General features: G+C 42.2%; 1 protein-coding gene across 1 annotated transcript; it reads left to right on the plus strand.

The window, feature by feature from the left end:
- The first annotated feature begins 12159 nt into the window (after positions 1 to 12159).
- Positions 12160 to 17351, plus strand: LOC126798716 (probable rhamnogalacturonate lyase B). The gene is made up of 16 exons (XM_050525760.1): positions 12160 to 12383; positions 12464 to 12604; positions 13478 to 13547; positions 13755 to 13873; positions 14056 to 14094; positions 14204 to 14329; positions 14406 to 14528; positions 14671 to 14977; positions 15087 to 15245; positions 15370 to 15476; positions 15608 to 15698; positions 15850 to 15991; positions 16122 to 16281; positions 16398 to 16514; positions 16605 to 16731; positions 16835 to 17351. Exons 1-16 carry the CDS (start codon positions 12379 to 12381, stop codon positions 17093 to 17095), a joined length of 2094 nt encoding a protein of 697 aa, XP_050381717.1. The 5' UTR covers positions 12160 to 12378; the 3' UTR covers positions 17096 to 17351.
- The last annotated feature ends 1961 nt before the right edge of the window (positions 17352 to 19312 follow it).

Here is a 19312-nt window from a genome sequence, read left to right on the forward strand (position 1 = left end):
TTCTTGAAAGTTTCACCTATGAGGGGTGTAGTGAGATTCGGCAAGAAGGGAAAATTGGCACCGAGGTATGTTGGGCCTTTTGAGATACTTGAAAAGGTGGGCGAACTAGCATATCGACTAGCCTTGCCTATTAGCATGTCGGGCGTTCACAACGTCTTCCACATCTCCATGCTGAGGAAGTATGTACCAGATGAGTCACATGTGATCGATCATAGCACCATTGAAGTGAAGGAAAATGCTACATTTGTTGTCGAGCCGGTTCGTATCCTGGATAGATCCACAAAGAAGCTACGGAGGAGGGAAGTTGGGCTAGTCAAGGTGTTGTGGAGTCACCATGATGAGGGTGATGCATCTTGGGAGCTAGAGTCAGACATGATGACTAGATATCCACAGTTGTTTGTTGAGTGAGCTTGAATTTCGGGACGAAATTCCTTTAAGGGGGGTAGATTGTAATAACCCTAAATTTCAAACAACATTTGAGTGGATTTGAATTCTTTAAAAATTGTGGAATTTAATTAGAATTGATGTGATGGGTTACGACGATAGGAAACGAGTAACGGATACGTTATCGTAACGTTTAATTCGAAAAACGTTACGTTTCCGAACGTTTATATCGACTTTTAATCCGTTGCTCGATTTCGAAAACCTTCTTCACGAAAGTTGTAGAGCTCGTTGATACGAGTTCGTGGATATGTGACGCGTTCGAAACGGACATCGTACGTAAAAGTTATTCACGTCGGAAGTTAGTTTCCGATTTGGAAACTAGTATAAAAAGGAAATTTTTGTAACTAGGGTTTCCATAACAGGAAACCCTTTTCTTTTCCGCCGCATTCTCTCTCTCTCTCTCTCTCTCTCTTCCTCTCTCCTTCTCCTCGATCCCTCTCCCTCTCACTCTCGGCCTCACCACCGATCTCCCTTCACAGGGAGACGTGATCGTCACCACCTAGCTGGGAAGCACCGCGCCGCTCCCCTCTCCAACCCCTGAGCTTGCGGCGCTCAACCTCACCGCCGAGAGCATCACTCTTTCCCCGAGCTCCTTCGCCGACACCATCCTCCTCTTGCCTCCGGAGCCTCCACGATAAGGGTTGAACCCCGATTCACCTCCACACGGCCTCACCCCCACTCGCATCGACTGCGTCGGCCTCCCTAACGTCATCACCGACGAATCGAAACCTCCATTTGAGCTAGGTATGATTGTTGATTTGATGTGTGTGTGCTTGTATGGTGATTTGGGGGTGATTGGGAGGATTTGGATTCGAATTGGGGAAGAATCGGCAGTGAAGGAGGGTGGGAGATACCGCCGCCTCTAGGCGGCGCGTGAGGGTGCTAGGGGTAGCCTAGGGGTAGTTGGAGGCCGTAGGAAGGAAGAGGGGGAGGAGGGGGAGAGTTTAGGCTCGGCGGTGGCATCACACGCGCCTTGGTTGGCGTCGACGCGTGGGCCCCACGCGCGGCCGGCCGGAGGTGGCGCGTGTGCCACACGCGCCGCCGGGTGAGGCGGTGTAATAAGTTTGGACTGAAGGGGTATTTTGGTAATTTACTGTGTAACGGTAAAAGTAAATGTAAATTTTATTTACTACGGTAAATGTAATTAATTTTTACCTTCGGTAAAATGTAATTATAAATTACTTTCAGTAAATGTAAAAAGTAATTTGTAAAAGGGTAATTTAGTAAATTTTATTTACCGAGTAGTATTTACATTTAAATCGTACGTATACGTACAGAAATACGTATTAATATTTATACGTACAGAAATACGTATTAATATTTATACGTACAGAAATACGTATTAATATTTATACGTACAGAAATACGTATTAATACTTATACGTACAGAAATACGTATTAATACTTATACGTACAGAAATACGTATTAATATTTATACGTACAGAAATACGTATTAATTTTTATACGTACAGAATTACTTATATGCTATTTATACGTACAGAAATACGTATAAATCGTATATTTGTACAGTAACCGTGAATAGTAACAGTGAACAGTAATTTCGTAAAACCGAAAATTTGCTGAACAGTAACCGATTATTACTGTTTTGGCATTTAAAGGTTTACGAAACGATTCTAAATGCTTGTCTTATCTTTTTAAGGTGATCGCTAAATCGAGGAAAAGGATTATTATCGGAAATTGAGGAATTACGCTCAAGTCAATAAGGTGAGTAAAATCTCACTGAATTACGAATCTACCCTCGTGGTGATTCAACATTTTTACAAGTGTGTTTATCAGATGAATTACAACATGTATATAATTTTGTGGACTACATATATACTGTATAATGGTAATAAGTACATATATATATATAGTTCATTAAATTACGTACTGTTATTAATTCATTAAAAATAGTCATTTCGGTGACAGAAAAATTGTGCATGTGTGTGATTTAAATGGTACGATATGATGTGAGATTATCGTACGTAATTTTCAGGTGTTTATGAAATATGACATGTATAGGATATAGTGGACTATGTATATATTGTATAAATGGTAAATAAGTACGAATATATATAGTTTGCTATATAATATACTGTTATGATTTTTATTGTGGATATATCGTGAAAGTTTTAAAACGTACAATATGATGTGTGATTATTGTACATGATTTATCACGGAAAATGTGAAATATTGTGATTTGTCTTCGGACGTGATGTGTGGTACAATATGATGTGAGATTATTGTACATGTGAGGCAAGTCGGAACCTAGCCTTTGGCCGGGCGAAGGTTACGATACAGTTAGAGCTCTAGTCTGTCTGCCATAGTACTGCATGGAGGTAACGGGTGGTTATCTGCTCATGGGTACTCAGCTTGTTTTGGATGTTGGGTGGCGGGTGGTTACCCAACATCAGCGGTATACTAAGTGAGGGGTAACGGATGTGTACCAGCGCTCATTAGTTACCATTTTGTGAAAGTATTAGAGTAACCAGATGGGTTGCTCGTTTTCTCATGATTTTCATTATACTGTGTTGATGTGGAGTTGTGTCTTTTACGAGACGAGAGTTATTTTAATATTTTACTCATACGAGCTGCAAAGCTTACCGGGTTTGTGTTGCAATCCCGGTGCACCAATTCCAATGGTGTAGGGGATACTTCCGCAGGTGCTGAGTAGTGGTGATTGAGTGACGACTCCAAAGACTCGAAGTCGATCGCATCCAGTCGTGGTGAGGTTCCAGCGTGGATTGTGTGTGTGATTTGGTGTGATTTTATTTGTGAGGTTGTTGTGAGGATTATACAATTCCAATTGTTATATGTTGAACTATCATTTGGGTTTGTAATAATCGGCTTGACTGAGTTATATTTTAAACTCAGATGTGATCCGCTGTTACGCTTTAATGATTTCGATTTATTTGAGATGATTTGGTGTTTAACGACTTTAGAATTTTGAGTTTTTAAGCTCGAAATTTTGGGGTCGTTACAGTTGGTATCAGAGCCTAAGTGCGTATTTGGCGATTATCTATACCATCCGGGAGCGATGATCCGACTGCAGGCGGGCTCCCATCACATGCTCCCCGGTATTGATATGTCGTCGGGTACGCGAGAGTGCTAGGAGCCATACCTCACGGTTTGGTCCTCTAGGGAGTATTGTGATGATACTTCGATGACTCATCTGATTTTGGAATGTCATGTAAATATCTTTGGATCTGTTTTGGTTGAGTTCGAGATTTCTTGAGTATTGACTAAGTATATTGTTTTGAAGGTGATGAACGGTGACAAGGGCCGAGGACAGGGCCGAGGACGGGCGAGAGGCCGAGGTCGAGGTAGGACCACAGGCCGAGTCCGCAACGTGGAGAACCTTTATGAGGAGGTTGCTCCACAGGTAGAGCAGGTAGGCCGAGGTCGAGGTAGGACCACAGGCCGAGTCCACAACGTGGAGAACCTTTATGAGGAGGCTGCTCCACAGGTAGAGCAGGTAGGCCGAGGTCGAGGTAGGGCCACAGGTCGAGTCCGCAACGTGGAGAACCTCTATGAGGAGGCTGCTCCGCAGGAGGAGCAGGATGAGCCAGCTCCTGCGGTTAGAGATGACGGTCGAGTGTTGAAGCTGATCAAGGATATTAGTGCACTGTCAGCTCCGACCTTTCATGGGGGACTAGATCATATGGTAGCTGACCACTGGATCGAGGGTATGGAGACATATTTTGAGATGATAGAGTGCACAGAGATTGAGAAGAGAAAGATAGCTACATTCTTTCTCAAGGGTGATGCTCTAGATTGGTGGAAGAGCATGAGACAGACTGTGGATGTGTCTACATTCACGTGGGGAGGTTTCACCACCATATTCCGAGAGAAGTATTTTCCAGCCTCAGTACAGGAGGACTTAGAGTTGGAGTTCCTGGCATTGGTACAGGGAGACATGACCATTAGAGAGTATGATGCACGATTCTCGCAGCTGTATCGGTATGTCAGGCCTATGGGTACGACTGCTTTAGCTCAGAAGTATCTACGTGGGCTGAAACAAGAGTACAAGACCATGATATCAGTCCTTTGCCTGACTTCACGGGAGCAGATATTTGAGAGTGCTATGAGTTTGGAGCAAGCAGAGAAGACTCAAGCAGGTGATGTGGGGAACAGAGATGCAAAGGGGAAAGGCAAGGCAATCTATACAGGCAGGGAACACTCAGGGCCGAAGGATAGGTCATGGAAGAGGCCAAGACCCCACTATCAGGCCCCGATAAGGGCACCACCCCTAGCTATCAGGGCAGCACTAGTCAGACCATTAGCAGCAGTGAGGTGTTATGGCTGCAATGAGATGGGACATTACGCCTCAGCATGTCCGAAACCGAAGAGATGAGGGTGCCACCGGTGCGGGCAGGTGGGGCACATAGCTCGAGATTGTACCCGACCACTTCCGGGTAGACAGGAACGGCCGCAGAGACAGCTACCAGCAGGCCAAGCTAGAGTGTTCGCAGTGGGTCAGCGAGACACAGGAGTGGAAGGTACATTATCACTCTTTGACTACCTTGCTAGAGTACTGTTCGATACGGGAGCATCGCATTCATTCATTGCTAGTTCGGTAGTGGAGATGCTAGGATTGATTCCTACACCTCTTGGGAACGCCTTGTGTGTCACTTCGCCCCTCGGAGTGTCGCTTGAGTTAGAGACAATCTGCAAAGCTTGTCCGATCTTGATTGGAAGTAGAGAGTTCTCTGCTTCGTTGATTGTGATTCCGGATCACACTTACGATGTGATCTTGGGTATTGATTGGTTGAGACCACAGCATGCTGTGATTGATTGTTTTGACATGGTGGTGTCATTTCATAGACCTGGGGAGCCAGTGTTTCGTTATCGTTGCCTCAGGTCAGATAACGCCATGAGATCAGGAGTTTTAGCACACGTGGAGTCGGTGGATCGGAAAGTGACTATCGCAGACATTGTGGTGGTATCTGAGTTCGGTGAAGTGTTCCAAGAGATACCGGGACTACCTCCTCGAAGAGTGGTAGATTTCTGCATTGATGTAGTACCTGGTACGGCACCTGTGTCAAAGGCGCCCTATAGAATGGGACAGAATGAACTTAAGGAGCTGAAGGTACAGATCGATGAGCTATTAGACCAAGGGTTCATTAGACCTAGTGTTTCACCTTGGGGAGCACCAGTGTTATTCGTGAAGAAGAAAGATGGTTCACTACGGTTGTGTGTGGACTACAGAGAGCTGAACAAGGTGACCATCAAGAATAGGTATCCCTTACCTAGGATTGATGACTTGTTCGATCAGCTCAAAGGTGCTACAGTGTTCTCTAAGATTGATTTGAGATCCGGTTATCATCAACTCAGAGTGAAGGAAGAAGATATATCGAAGACAGCCTTCAGGACCCGGTATGGACATTATGAGTTTGTCGTCATGCCATTTGGTCTAACGAATGCACCAGCTGTCTTCATGAGTTTGATGAACCAAGTATTTAGCCCGTACTTGGATGAGTTTGTTGTGGTGTTTGTGGATGACATCCTGATATACTCCAAGACACAAGAAGAACATGTGGTGCATCTGAGAACAGTGTTGCAGACCTTGAAGGAGGCGAGACTGTATGCCAAGCTAGAGAAGTGTGAGTTCTGGAAAGAAGAGGTCAAATTCCTTGGTCATGTTGTCTCAAAGGATGGAGTACTAGTGGACCCGGCAAAGGTAGAGGCGGTGAAGAATTGGAGTCGTCCAAAGAACCCTACAGAGATACGTAGTTTCCTCGGTTTGGCAGGATACTACAGGAGGTTTATCGAAGGGTTTTCTAGTATTGCATCTTCATTGACCAAGTTGACCAAGAAAGATACTCCATTCGTGTGGACGGATGCATGTGAGGAAGCATTCAGCAAACTAAAGACTAGACTGACCACAGCTCCAGTGTTGACAATTCCTTCTAGTGGTGGTGGTTATGTCATTTACAGTGATGCTTCGCTCCAAGGTTTGGGTTGTGTGTTGATGCAGCATGGAGGAGTTGTTGCTTATGGTTCGAGACAGTTGAAGATTCATGAGAAGAATTATCCGACACACGACCTAGAGCTTGCAGCAGTTGTATTTGCCCTGAAGATTTGGAGACATTACTTGTATGGTGAGAAATTTCAACTCTTTTCGGATCATAAGAGTTTGAAGTACTTGTTCTCACAGAAGGAGCTGAATATGAGGCAGAGGAGGTGGATGGAACTCCTCAAGGACTATGACTTCACATTAGAGTACCACCCGGGGAAGGCTAATGTGGTGGCTGATGCTTTGAGCAGGAAGCCGAGAGGCGTGGTAGCTTCACTTATGGTCCAGGAATGGTTCATGCTAGAAGCTGCATCAGAGTTTGATTTGGTACCATCGGGAGGAGAACCGAGGGCCTTTCTTGGTAGTGTCACGGTGCAACCCACATTGATCACGAGGATCATACAGGGTCAGGCGCAGGATAGACTCTCACGAGCTAAGTTGGCGGATCTTGTAGTTGATACGCTTGATGAGTGTCCTTCTGAGTGGAGAGTTGGACCCGATGGAGGGTTGAGGTTTGGGGCAAGATTGTGTGTCCCAGACTGTGATGAGCTTCGGGAGGAGGTTCTTTGTACGGCACATCGTTCACGCTATACTGTCCATCCAGGGAACACCAAGATGTACAAGGACCTATGCAGACAATTCTGGTGGAACGGTATGAAGAAAGATGTAGCAGAGTTTGTATCGAAGTGCCTTACATGTCAGCAAGTGAAAGCAGAACATCAACGACCAGCTGGCATGTTGAAACCACTGACTATTCCTCTTTGGAAGTGGGAGCAGATATCTATGGATTTTGTGACCGGGTTACCTAGATCGAAGAAGGGTCACGATGCCATATGGGTGATTGTCGATCGATTGACGAAGTCGGCTCATTTTCTCCCAGTGTCGATGAAGTACTCCGTGGACGTGCTTGGGAAACTATATGTGGATGAGGTAGTGAGACTTCATGGTGCTCCAGTCTCTATTGTTTCCGATAGAGATGCACGTTTCACTTCGAAGTTCTGGGGTGGTTTGCAGAAGGCGATGGGCACTACCTTGGATATGAGTACAGCTTTTCACCCTCAGACGGATGGACAGACAGAGAGGGTGAATCAGGTGATGGAAGACATGTTGAGAGCATGTGTGTTGGATTTCAAGGGTAGCTGGGAAGATCATTTGAGATTAATTGAGTTTGCCTACAACAACAGCTATCATTCTAGCATTGGCATGGCACCGTATGAGGCACTTTATGGTAGACCATGTCGATCTCCGATCTGTTGGGCCGAAGTTGGTGATGAGGCACTGATGGGCCCAGAGGTAGTTCAGGAAACCACTGAGAAGATCTCGATCATTCGGGATAGAATCTGGACCGCTCAGAGTAGACAGAAGAGCTATGCAGACCTGAAGAGGAGACATGTGGAGTTTGAGATTGGTGACCATGTGTTCTTGAAAGTTTCACCTATGAGGGGTGTAGTGAGATTCGGCAAGAAGGGAAAATTGGCACCGAGGTATGTTGGGCCTTTTGAGATACTTGAAAAGGTGGGCGAACTAGCATATCGACTAGCCTTGCCTATTAGCATGTCGGGCGTTCACAACGTCTTCCACATCTCCATGCTGAGGAAGTATGTACCAGATGAGTCACATGTGATCGATCATAGCACCATTGAAGTGAAGGAAAATGCTACATTTGTTGTCGAGCCGGTTCGTATCCTGGATAGATCCACAAAGAAGCTACGGAGGAGGGAAGTTGGGCTAGTCAAGGTGTTGTGGAGTCACCATGATGAGGGTGATGCATCTTGGGAGCTAGAGTCAGACATGATGACTAGATATCCACAGTTGTTTGTTGAGTGAGCTTGAATTTCGGGACGAAATTCCTTTAAGGGGGGTAGATTGTAATAACCCTAAATTTCAAACAACATTTGAGTGGATTTGAATTCTTTAAAAATTGTGGAATTTAATTAGAATTGATGTGATGGGTTACGACGATAGGAAACGAGTAACGGATACGTTATCGTAACGTTTAATTCGAAAAACGTTACGTTTCCGAACGTTTATATCGACTTTTAATCCGTTGCTCGATTTCGAAAACCTTCTTCACGAAAGTTGTAGAGCTCGTTGATACGAGTTCGTGGATATGTGACGCGTTCGAAACGGACATCGTACGTAAAAGTTATTCACGTCGGAAGTTAGTTTCCGATTTGGAAACTAGTATAAAAAGGAAATTTTTGTAACTAGGGTTTCCATAACAGGAAACCCTTTTCTTTTCCGCCGCATTCTCTCTCTCTCTCTCTCTCTCTCTTCCTCTCTCCTTCTCCTCGATCCCTCTCCCTCTCACTCTCGGCCTCACCACCGATCTCCCTTCACAGGGAGACGTGATCGTCACCACCTAGCTGGGAAGCACCGCGCCGCTCCCCTCTCCAACCCCTGAGCTTGCGGCGCTCAACCTCACCGCCGAGAGCATCACTCTTTCCCCGAGCTCCTTCGCCGACACCATCCTCCTCTTGCCTCCGGAGCCTCCACGATAAGGGTTGAACCCCGATTCACCTCCACACGGCCTCACCCCCACTCGCATCGACTGCGTCGGCCTCCCTAACGTCATCACCGACGAATCGAAACCTCCATTTGAGCTAGGTATGATTGTTGATTTGATGTGTGTGTGCTTGTATGGTGATTTGGGGGTGATTGGGAGGATTTGGATTCGAATTGGGGAAGAATCGGCAGTGAAGGAGGGTGGGAGATACCGCCGCCTCTAGGCGGCGCGTGAGGGTGCTAGGGGTAGCCTAGGGGTAGTTGGAGGCCGTAGGAAGGAAGAGGGGGAGGAGGGGGAGAGTTTAGGCTCGGCGGTGGCATCACACGCGCCTTGGTTGGCGTCGACGCGTGGGCCCCACGCGCGGCCGGCCGGAGGTGGCGCGTGTGCCACACGCGCCGCCGGGTGAGGCGGTGTAATAAGTTTGGACTGAAGGGGTATTTTGGTAATTTACTGTGTAACGGTAAAAGTAAATGTAAATTTTATTTACTACGGTAAATGTAATTAATTTTTACCTTCGGTAAAATGTAATTATAAATTACTTTCAGTAAATGTAAAAAGTAATTTGTAAAAGGGTAATTTAGTAAATTTTATTTACCGAGTAGTATTTACATTTAAATCGTACGTATACGTACAGAAATACGTATTAATATTTATACGTACAGAAATACGTATTAATATTTATACGTACAGAAATACGTATTAATATTTATACGTACAGAAATACGTATTAATACTTATACGTACAGAAATACGTATTAATACTTATACGTACAGAAATACGTATTAATATTTATACGTACAGAAATACGTATTAATTTTTATACGTACAGAATTACTTATATGCTATTTATACGTACAGAAATACGTATAAATCGTATATTTGTACAGTAACCGTGAATAGTAACAGTGAACAGTAATTTCGTAAAACCGAAAATTTGCTGAACAGTAACCGATTATTACTGTTTTGGCATTTAAAGGTTTACGAAACGATTCTAAATGCTTGTCTTATCTTTTTAAGGTGATCGCTAAATCGAGGAAAAGGATTATTATCGGAAATTGAGGAATTACGCTCAAGTCAATAAGGTGAGTAAAATCTCACTGAATTACGAATCTACCCTCGTGGTGATTCAACATTTTTACAAGTGTGTTTATCAGATGAATTACAACATGTATATAATTTTGTGGACTACATATATACTGTATAATGGTAATAAGTACATATATATATATAGTTCATTAAATTACGTACTGTTATTAATTCATTAAAAATAGTCATTTCGGTGACAGAAAAATTGTGCATGTGTGTGATTTAAATGGTACGATATGATGTGAGATTATCGTACGTAATTTTCAGGTGTTTATGAAATATGACATGTATAGGATATAGTGGACTATGTATATATTGTATAAATGGTAAATAAGTACGAATATATATAGTTTGCTATATAATATACTGTTATGATTTTTATTGTGGATATATCGTGAAAGTTTTAAAACGTACAATATGATGTGTGATTATTGTACATGATTTATCACGGAAAATGTGAAATATTGTGATTTGTCTTCGGACGTGATGTGTGGTACAATATGATGTGAGATTATTGTACATGTGAGGCAAGTCGGAACCTAGCCTTTGGCCGGGCGAAGGTTACGATACAGTTAGAGCTCTAGTCTGTCTGCCATAGTACTGCATGGAGGTAACGGGTGGTTATCTGCTCATGGGTACTCAGCTTGTTTTGGATGTTGGGTGGCGGGTGGTTACCCAACATCAGCGGTATACTAAGTGAGGGGTAACGGATGTGTACCAGCGCTCATTAGTTACCATTTTGTGAAAGTATTAGAGTAACCAGATGGGTTGCTCGTTTTCTCATGATTTTCATTATACTGTGTTGATGTGGAGTTGTGTCTTTTACGAGACGAGAGTTATTTTAATATTTTACTCATACGAGCTGCAAAGCTTACCGGGTTTGTGTTGCAATCCCGGTGCACCAATTCCAATGGTGTAGGGGATACTTCCGCAGGTGCTGAGTAGTGGTGATTGAGTGACGACTCCAAAGACTCGAAGTCGATCGCATCCAGTCGTGGTGAGGTTCCAGCGTGGATTGTGTGTGTGATTTGGTGTGATTTTATTTGTGAGGTTGTTGTGAGGATTATACAATTCCAATTGTTATATGTTGAACTATCATTTGGGTTTGTAATAATCGGCTTGACTGAGTTATATTTTAAACTCAGATGTGATCCGCTGTTACGCTTTAATGATTTCGATTTATTTGAGATGATTTGGTGTTTAACGACTTTAGAATTTTGAGTTTTTAAGCTCGAAATTTTGGGGTCGTTACAGACAATGTACTAAATGAATTCAACCAGTACATAGTAAAAATGCATAAAAAATATATGAAATAACCTATTAGGGGAAAAAGAAATGCTACTAGAAGCAGAGTATCGGAACTAAGGGTTGATTGATATGACACTATGGATTGCAACCATGTAGTAATTTGAGATTTGGTGGTATGACTCCATACGGACGAGCAATCTTGCACCTAATGAATCAAAACCGGCCGAGCGGAGCCATGCATGACTATGTTGGCAGACGATCCTTCATGACTAAGAACCATAATTCCGGATCCCAAACGTAGTTTCATAACCATGATTATTACTAAAATACATTATGCTTGTGACCTTAGTCAAATTCATCCGTCTAGTTTATCTCTTGGGTCGTAGGTCGTAAATCTCATGTTATTGAGTTGAGTAATCGTTACCTGGCTTGTTGACAATTATATTAGGCACAAACCTATTGCCATCTTTATTTACTAGTTCTAAGCTAGAAAATTTCAACCTACAACTTCAATACGCTATGCGGCTTCCCAATTTTTTGTCAAAATTTGGTATAACAGCACAAACCTAGCTCTCTGAAAAAAATTACTCCTGAATCCAAACATTTCAACTCTTCTAGTTTGTTAACTAATTCTTTAAAAAAAGTTTCAAAGTTTGGCCCAAAATTGTCAAAAATTTCAGTTCACCTTCTCCTTCCTCTTCTCTGCAAGACAAACTTACCCTCTCCACTTACTACACAAACCCAAAACTTAAGCAGGTGATTAAAGGGATTTCAGAAGACATAATATATAAATGAGTATATATTTTTCAAACAAGTCGTAACACCATACAGGAAGCAGAGGACTCAAAAGCTGCAGCATAACTTATATAAACATGTCTGCACGTTTCAGAAGCCTTAAGGATCCAAAAAGGAATTTATTGATGATCGAAGAAAGTTCACATTCTAATAATATTTACCCTGTTTCTTTGTCCCCCGTTTTTAAGTTTTCTTTTGCCTCCAAAAATTGAAGACCCCTTACAGGGAAACTTGAGGTATATAAGCCATTTTCTTTGGGAGCTTTGGCTGCTGAGATTTCAATGAAGTAATCCATATACTTTGCTAAATTACATTGTTCTATTAAATGCATGTTCTTTCTATACGTTTTATATCAACATGCATCAGATTTTGTTGTTTGCAGGGTGGCCCAGAAATGGAGAAGATGAGGCAATGGGGATGGTTTCTGGGGTCATTTGCAGCAATACTTATTCTGGTTCTGTTCTTGGCTGGTGATGGAAGCTACGACGAGACGACGAGCCCAGTAAGGTCGGCCCTCCACTCTCCTTCCTTCTCTTTCATACTTCCCCTGTTTTCTCTGTTTCTATCTTTCTTTTCATCTAATGGTGATCGGTGAGGCAAAGCACCAGAGAGAGAGAGAGCATTGTGTCCTGTCTTTAATGGGGAAGGTGACAATGTCTGTTATTCTAGCCTGGATTAATAATCCTGATTTCTAACTGCTGGAAGAAGCAGAGTACGTAGTAATGAGCAGTCCTCTCAATTTGTCAAATAATCGAACATATTTATATTTATAGAATTGAATTTATGTTAAATTGGGAATTAGGGAACAATCAATAAATAACATTTACTTGGTGTTATTTTAGATATTTGATGTCCCGTGATGTTAATAGCTGAGAATAATCAAAATATAATGCATGGCGCATGCTCCGAAATTTACATATAATTTCTGGGGTGCTTTAGTAAAATATTACTATGTCTTTAGCCTTCAGGTCTTCATCAACAAATTCTTGTTCTTATTCAAGCGATCAATGCCCCATCTCTCTTGTTATTTTCTGTCTCGTGAATCATAACTTTAAAGGATTTTGTAATTTTCTCTCTCTCTCGTGTTGTATTATTCCTTCTCCTACTGCATTACATGTGTTCGATTTTGCCATTTACATCTTGCAGTCTTCCCGCAGCTAGAGGTAACGGTTATACTAACAATTCACATGACAGCATACGAGTAATTGTAAAAAAATTAGAAAAAAACAAGAACTAATGAGTTCATGGAGTCATGGATGAGTGACATTTATGCTTTGATGTTTTAAGTTGATCTATAATCTTGATTGATAACATTAATATGAGCATTTTCGACGCATGTACATGTCCAATTAACTAAATTTGTTCTCTATTTGATTGCAGACGATCACTGAGGAGCGCACTGCCTTGGCAACAGCAGGGTGTCAGTTTATTAGCAAGGAACCGCAATAGGGTAAACAATTTTCCTGGTTTAATTTCTTTCTTTACCCCAATTGCTAAAATCTGCTGTGTATATCTATTAAGTCACACCAAAAAAAAAAAACCTTCTAAGTTAGAGCTGAGTTGTATCTTTCACACCTTATTAGCATATATGAATTGGATCAGAAGCATCTGTAATCCATAATGATGGCTATACAATTTGTGGTTTACACTTCTTTAGGTTGTTATGGACAATGGCATTGTCAAAGTCATTTTCTCTAATCCGGGCGGTAATGTTATTGGAATACGATACAGAGGCCTTGACGTACTTGAAATGGAGAATGAAGAAAATAATAGAGGGTAAGCACACTACCTCCCTGATTATGAACACGACTTCTTAGATTTCAGACTATTTGATTGATAAAATGCTCTAAAAACTTGAACAATACAACGCCAGATCGGATTAATATTTCCTTTTCCCCTTCTTTCTATCTTACTAAAAATCCAAGTTCTTCTTTGACGTATATGAATGTTTCCTGCAGGTACTGGGATGTGGTTTGGAAAAAGAATATAACTGACAAGTAAGCATCAATGATCGATTATTATTTTTTACTTTTCTACCTGTAATACAGTAGAACAATGAATTTACTTAGGTTCAGCAACAAAAGTATTGACATGATTCATGTGCAGACTACAATCAACGAAATTTAAGGTCATTACCACCAGGCCAGACCAAGCAGAGATCTCTTTCTTAAGAACATATGATGTTTCCTTTGGTAACGACACAAACACAATTCCCTTGACCGTCGACAAAAGGTGAGGTCGCACCTCTGGATATAATTGGCAACAAAATCGGTAGAGTAAAGTTTTTAACTGAACGTTTTGGTTACAGATACATACTGCAACGGGGTAGTTCTGGTTTCTATGCATATGGCATATTCGAGCGGCTTGAAGGGTGGCCGGGAGTAATGGATATGGATCAAATTAGAATGGTGTACAAACTTGAAGAATCCAAGTAAGTAGAAATGAGTAGACATTATTAAGTATGACGATTTTAGTATTAGAGTTTGACACAGTTTGTATCTAATTAAAAATTTATTGCGGAGTGAAACTCAGTTAATCACTTCTGTTTTACATTTCTCATTATCAATGGCCAGATTTCGGTATATGGCGTTATCAGACACTAGGCAAAGAATGATGCCAACAGCAGCAGATCGTTCTAGTGGTCATACACTTGCATACAAAGAAGCTGTTCTTTTGACAAATCCTAGCAATCCTGAGTTTAGAGGAGAAGTAGATGACAAGTACCAGTACTCGATCGAGGACAAAGATAACAAAGTTCATGGTTGGATTAGTACTGATGAATCTGTGGGATTTTGGATGATCACACCTAGTGACGAATTTCGTACCGGAGGTCCTTTTAAGCAGGACCTCACCTCCCATGTCGGCCCAACCACCCTCTCGGTAAGTACTTAGTACACCGGTCTAGCAAGTTCTTTTCACCATTTACTTTATGATTCTAATGCAATCAGTTGCTAATTCTGTGATTTTGCTCATATGCACATTGATGCAGATGTTTGTTAGTACTCATTACGCTGGGAAGGCTCTTGGGATCAAATTCGAAGAGGGAGAGGCATGGAAAAAGGTTTTCGGACCGGTCTTTGTGTATCTGAACTCGGCTCCAGGCTCAAAGAATTCCACCAGTATGCTTTGGAATGATGCTAAACGGCAGGTAATGATAATGTTAGAGCATCGCATTAATTGCTGTTATACAACCGTCTAAGTCAACTCTCCTGTATCGTTTGGTCTAGTAGCATTAATCTGACTAAACTAGTGGCCCTAAAAATTCTTATTAGATGCTTAAAGAAGTCGAGAGCTGGCCGTATAATTTCACTCAATCTGAGGACTTTCCTTCTTCCGATGAACGGGGATCAGTTTCTGGCCAATTACTAATACATGATCGGTATGTAACTCTAATGCTATAGACACTGCATTTATACCTATCATCCAAGTTCAACTGCTCAATCAAATGTATTTGAGTATTGCATAAAGTAAATCTACGTTATCGTATAACAAAAGCTTGTGATTTCTTAGGTACATCAATGAGAGCCTTTTCCCAGCAAATTCTGCTTATGTGGGATTGGCGGCACCCGGGGAAGTCGGGTCTTGGCAAATGGAAAACAAAGTAAATTCTTACACCGGAATCCAGTCATTTTCCGATTTTTTTTTTATATAGACTTGTTTGGTCATTCCTGAAAGCATCATAAAATATACCAAACAAAGCATCAAGTTATACATTACAAAGTTTTCCTTTCTTTGTTACATTGAATTGTCAGGGTTATCAGTTTTGGATTCAATCTGATGAAGAAGGTCAATTCATTATCAAAGATGTTCGACCCGGGAACTATAGTTTTTATGCATGGGTCCCTGGCATTCTTGGTGATTACAAATATGAAGCTGATATAACAATTACTCCGGGTAATTACTAATTAGTGATCTCTTTGGCTAGCTTCACATTTTTTTTTTGTAAAAGAAGAAGAAGATATATTAGTCCTACACTCCTACTGCCAGAAAAACTAACTAGTAATTCACATCTGTACCTCTACAGGGTGTAATATCAAATTGGACAATCTTACCTACGAACCTCCAAGAAATGGTCCTACTTTGTGGGAAATTGGCATCCCTGATCGCACTGCTTCCGAATTCTACGTACCAGATCCATATCCGACTCTTTTGAACAAGTTATACAGCCACATATACTCAGAAAAGTAAGTTCTAGTGTAACTAAACATTGGTGCATTTTACTGTTTAGTGTTAATATAAGACCCAAATCTCTCATTCTGCTAAAACCAGTTGCTTAATGTGAATGGTTTTCCATACATAGCTTTAGGCAGTACGGGTTGTGGACCCGTTATGGAGAGCAGTTCCCTCATACAGATCTTGTCTACACCGTAGGCGTTGACAATTACTTTGATAATTGGTTCTATGCTCAAGTGACCAGGTACCTGCTATACCTCTAATCTGGCAACACTGGCTTGCAACATCAGTTCGTATATTTCGTGTAGCTACTAATATGCATTTTGACCTGCAGGAATACTGGAGATGAAACATATGTAGGTACGACGTGGCGAGTTCTATTTGAACTCGATAATGTCACGAATCCAGGAAATTATACACTCCAATTGGCATTGGCCTCGGCAAACAGTGCGGAATTGCAGGTACGTACTGTATACTTGTATTAATGAAGTATACATTCGATGTTTGATAGTAAATGAGACTGGCAAAATTTCCGGCTAATTCTTGTCTTCGGCTTCTGATTAGGTTCGAATTAACAACGAGAGCGATGAGCCACCTCATTTTACAACAAAGTTAATAGGAGGGGACAACGCGATAGCGAGACATGGAATTCATGGTTTGTATTGGTATTATAGTATTGAAATACCTAGCCCGCTACTAAACGAAGGAAAGAACACAGTCTATCTCTCTCAGACGAGAGGTGGTGAAATTTTCCAAGGCGTGATGTACGACTATATCAGACTAGAAGCACCTTCATCACACACTGACTCGCAAGTAGTGCTATAGATCACTTTCTTACAAAATATTTGGCGCGGCAACTCCATTATACAGTAGTTAGTACTTAGTACGTCATAGAAAAACTAACCCACATATCTGTTTTACGATAAAGTTGGAACATCGATCGGGCAAGAAAATTTGTTCTTCATATAGTGTACGCATGCACACGTACGTACAGTGATAATCGATAAATACAAAATTGCTGAATTCGTCTTCGAGACATTTCACGTACAGTAACGTTCTAAAATCGCTAATTAGTAGGAGAGTCGTGGGATAGGGAACAAACATCTGAGTGCATGGATGTTTATTGTATTTCAATTAATCTATAATACACAAATATGTAAAATGAAAACCTGAAATTATAGTTACTACAGCTGATCGAAAACATAGATAAGCATAAACGGGTACTTATAAACGAAGATCGAGTATTTGACATAACAAACAAATTATTTTGAATACTTCTTTACACCCTGCTCGTCTTTAACACCCAAACGAGCTAACACATGGCACAAATAGAATTTTACAACACCGGAATTTCAAATGATTCAAACCATGAAATTTTCAACTAATCAACATCAAAAGTTCAAAACCATGAAAATTATCACCACAAACTAATCGACATTTGATTTAAAAAAAAACTAACTGTAATAACCCGATTTTCGGAACGATGTTTGTAGTGTGTAATTTATGTTAAGTGGTGAAATCCATTTAAATGAAATTTGGATTGCTTGCAAAATTACGAAACTCGAACGGAAACGTTTCAGAATGTTTATTTAGTAAAAAAAACGTTACGTTTCTGCAACGTATATATCGACTTTTACTCCGTCGATCGTTTGTGAAAACTTTCTTCACGAAAGTTGTAGAGCTCATCGATACGGGTTCGTGAGCATGTGACGCGTTCTAATCGGACATCGGACAAGGAAGTTATTAACGTTGGAAGTTAGTTTCCGATTTAGAAAGGGGTATAAAAGGAAACATTTCTGAAGTAGGGTTTCCATTTTCGGAAACCCACTTCTTCCTCTCACCCCCACGCCTCCCTCTCGTCTCTCTCTCCATTCCCTCAAACTCCCTCCCTCCGAACCTCCTCAACACCGGCGATCTCTACTTTCAGACTGCCGTGGTCATCACCGCATAGCCCAAGAGCACCGCACGGCTCTCCTCTACGAACCTCGAGGTCGTCGCAGCACCTCGTGGCGTCGTGAGCCTCCACACCCCAACCCGAGGCTGCAAGCTCCATCGCCACCATCGAGAGCGCCACCTTGGCGACGTGAGGGCACGAAGGAGAGCATCACGACGCCGATCGTCACCCTTGGAGCTTCTGCCATCAATTTAGGGGCAAAACCCCACGATTCAAGCCCTCCCAGAGGAATCGAAGGACCGCCAGCGATCCAAGCTTTCCGGAGCCAAATTGGAGTTCGTGGATTCGATTTAAGGTACGATTGATGTAATTGATGGATTGTTTGTGGTTGTGGATGAGTTTTTGGATCGATTGGTGAAGATCGGAGGTGTGGGAGGAGGAGGGGTTACCGCCGCCTAGAGGCGGCGCGTGACAGCGAGTGGGTTAGCTTAGGAGGGGTCTGAGGTTGTGGGTAGGAAGAGGAGGAGGAGGAGAAGAGTTTGGACCCGGCGATGGCGTGATGCTCGCCGTGGTTGGTGTCAGTGCGTGGGCCCCACGCGCTGCCACAGTGAGTGGCGCGTGAGCGCCACGCGCGGCCTGCCGGAGTTGATGATAACCGGATCTCAAATCAATCTTAGAGAACACCGTAGCACCTTTGAGTTGATCGAACAAGTCATCAATCCTAGGTAAGGGATACCTATTCTTGATGGTCACCTTGTTCAGCTCTCTGTAGTCCACACATAACCGCAGAGAACCATCTTTCTTCTTTATGAACAACAGGTGCTCCCCAAGGTGAAACACTAGGTCTAATGAACCCTTGGTCTAATAGCTCATCGATCTGCACCTTCAGCTCCTTAAGTTCATTCTGCCCCATTCTATATGGCGCCTTTGACACAGGTGCTGTACCGGGTACTACATCAATGCAGAAATCTACCACTCTTCGAGGTGGTAGCCCCGGTATCTCTTGGAATACTTCACCAAACTCAGATACTACCACAATGTCTGCGATAGATACTTTCTGATCCACTGACTCCACATGTGCCAAAACTCCTGATCTCATGGCGTTATCAGACTTAAGGCAACGATAACGAAACACTGGCTTTCCGGGT

This window comes from Argentina anserina, chromosome 1, assembly GCF_933775445.1.
Source record: "Argentina anserina chromosome 1, drPotAnse1.1, whole genome shotgun sequence".
Classification (NCBI taxonomy): domain Eukaryota; kingdom Viridiplantae; phylum Streptophyta; class Magnoliopsida; order Rosales; family Rosaceae; genus Argentina; species Argentina anserina.

Bases quoted from the DNA above. Each gene is read 5' to 3' on its own strand.
- LOC126798716 (XM_050525760.1), top strand. The intron at 14,978-15,086 runs GTAAGTACTTAG...ACATTGATGCAG, and splicing joins TCGGCCCAACCACCCTCTCG to ATGTTTGTTAGTACTCATTA. The intron at 16,282-16,397 runs GTAAGTTCTAGT...TTCCATACATAG, and splicing joins AGCCACATATACTCAGAAAA to CTTTAGGCAGTACGGGTTGT.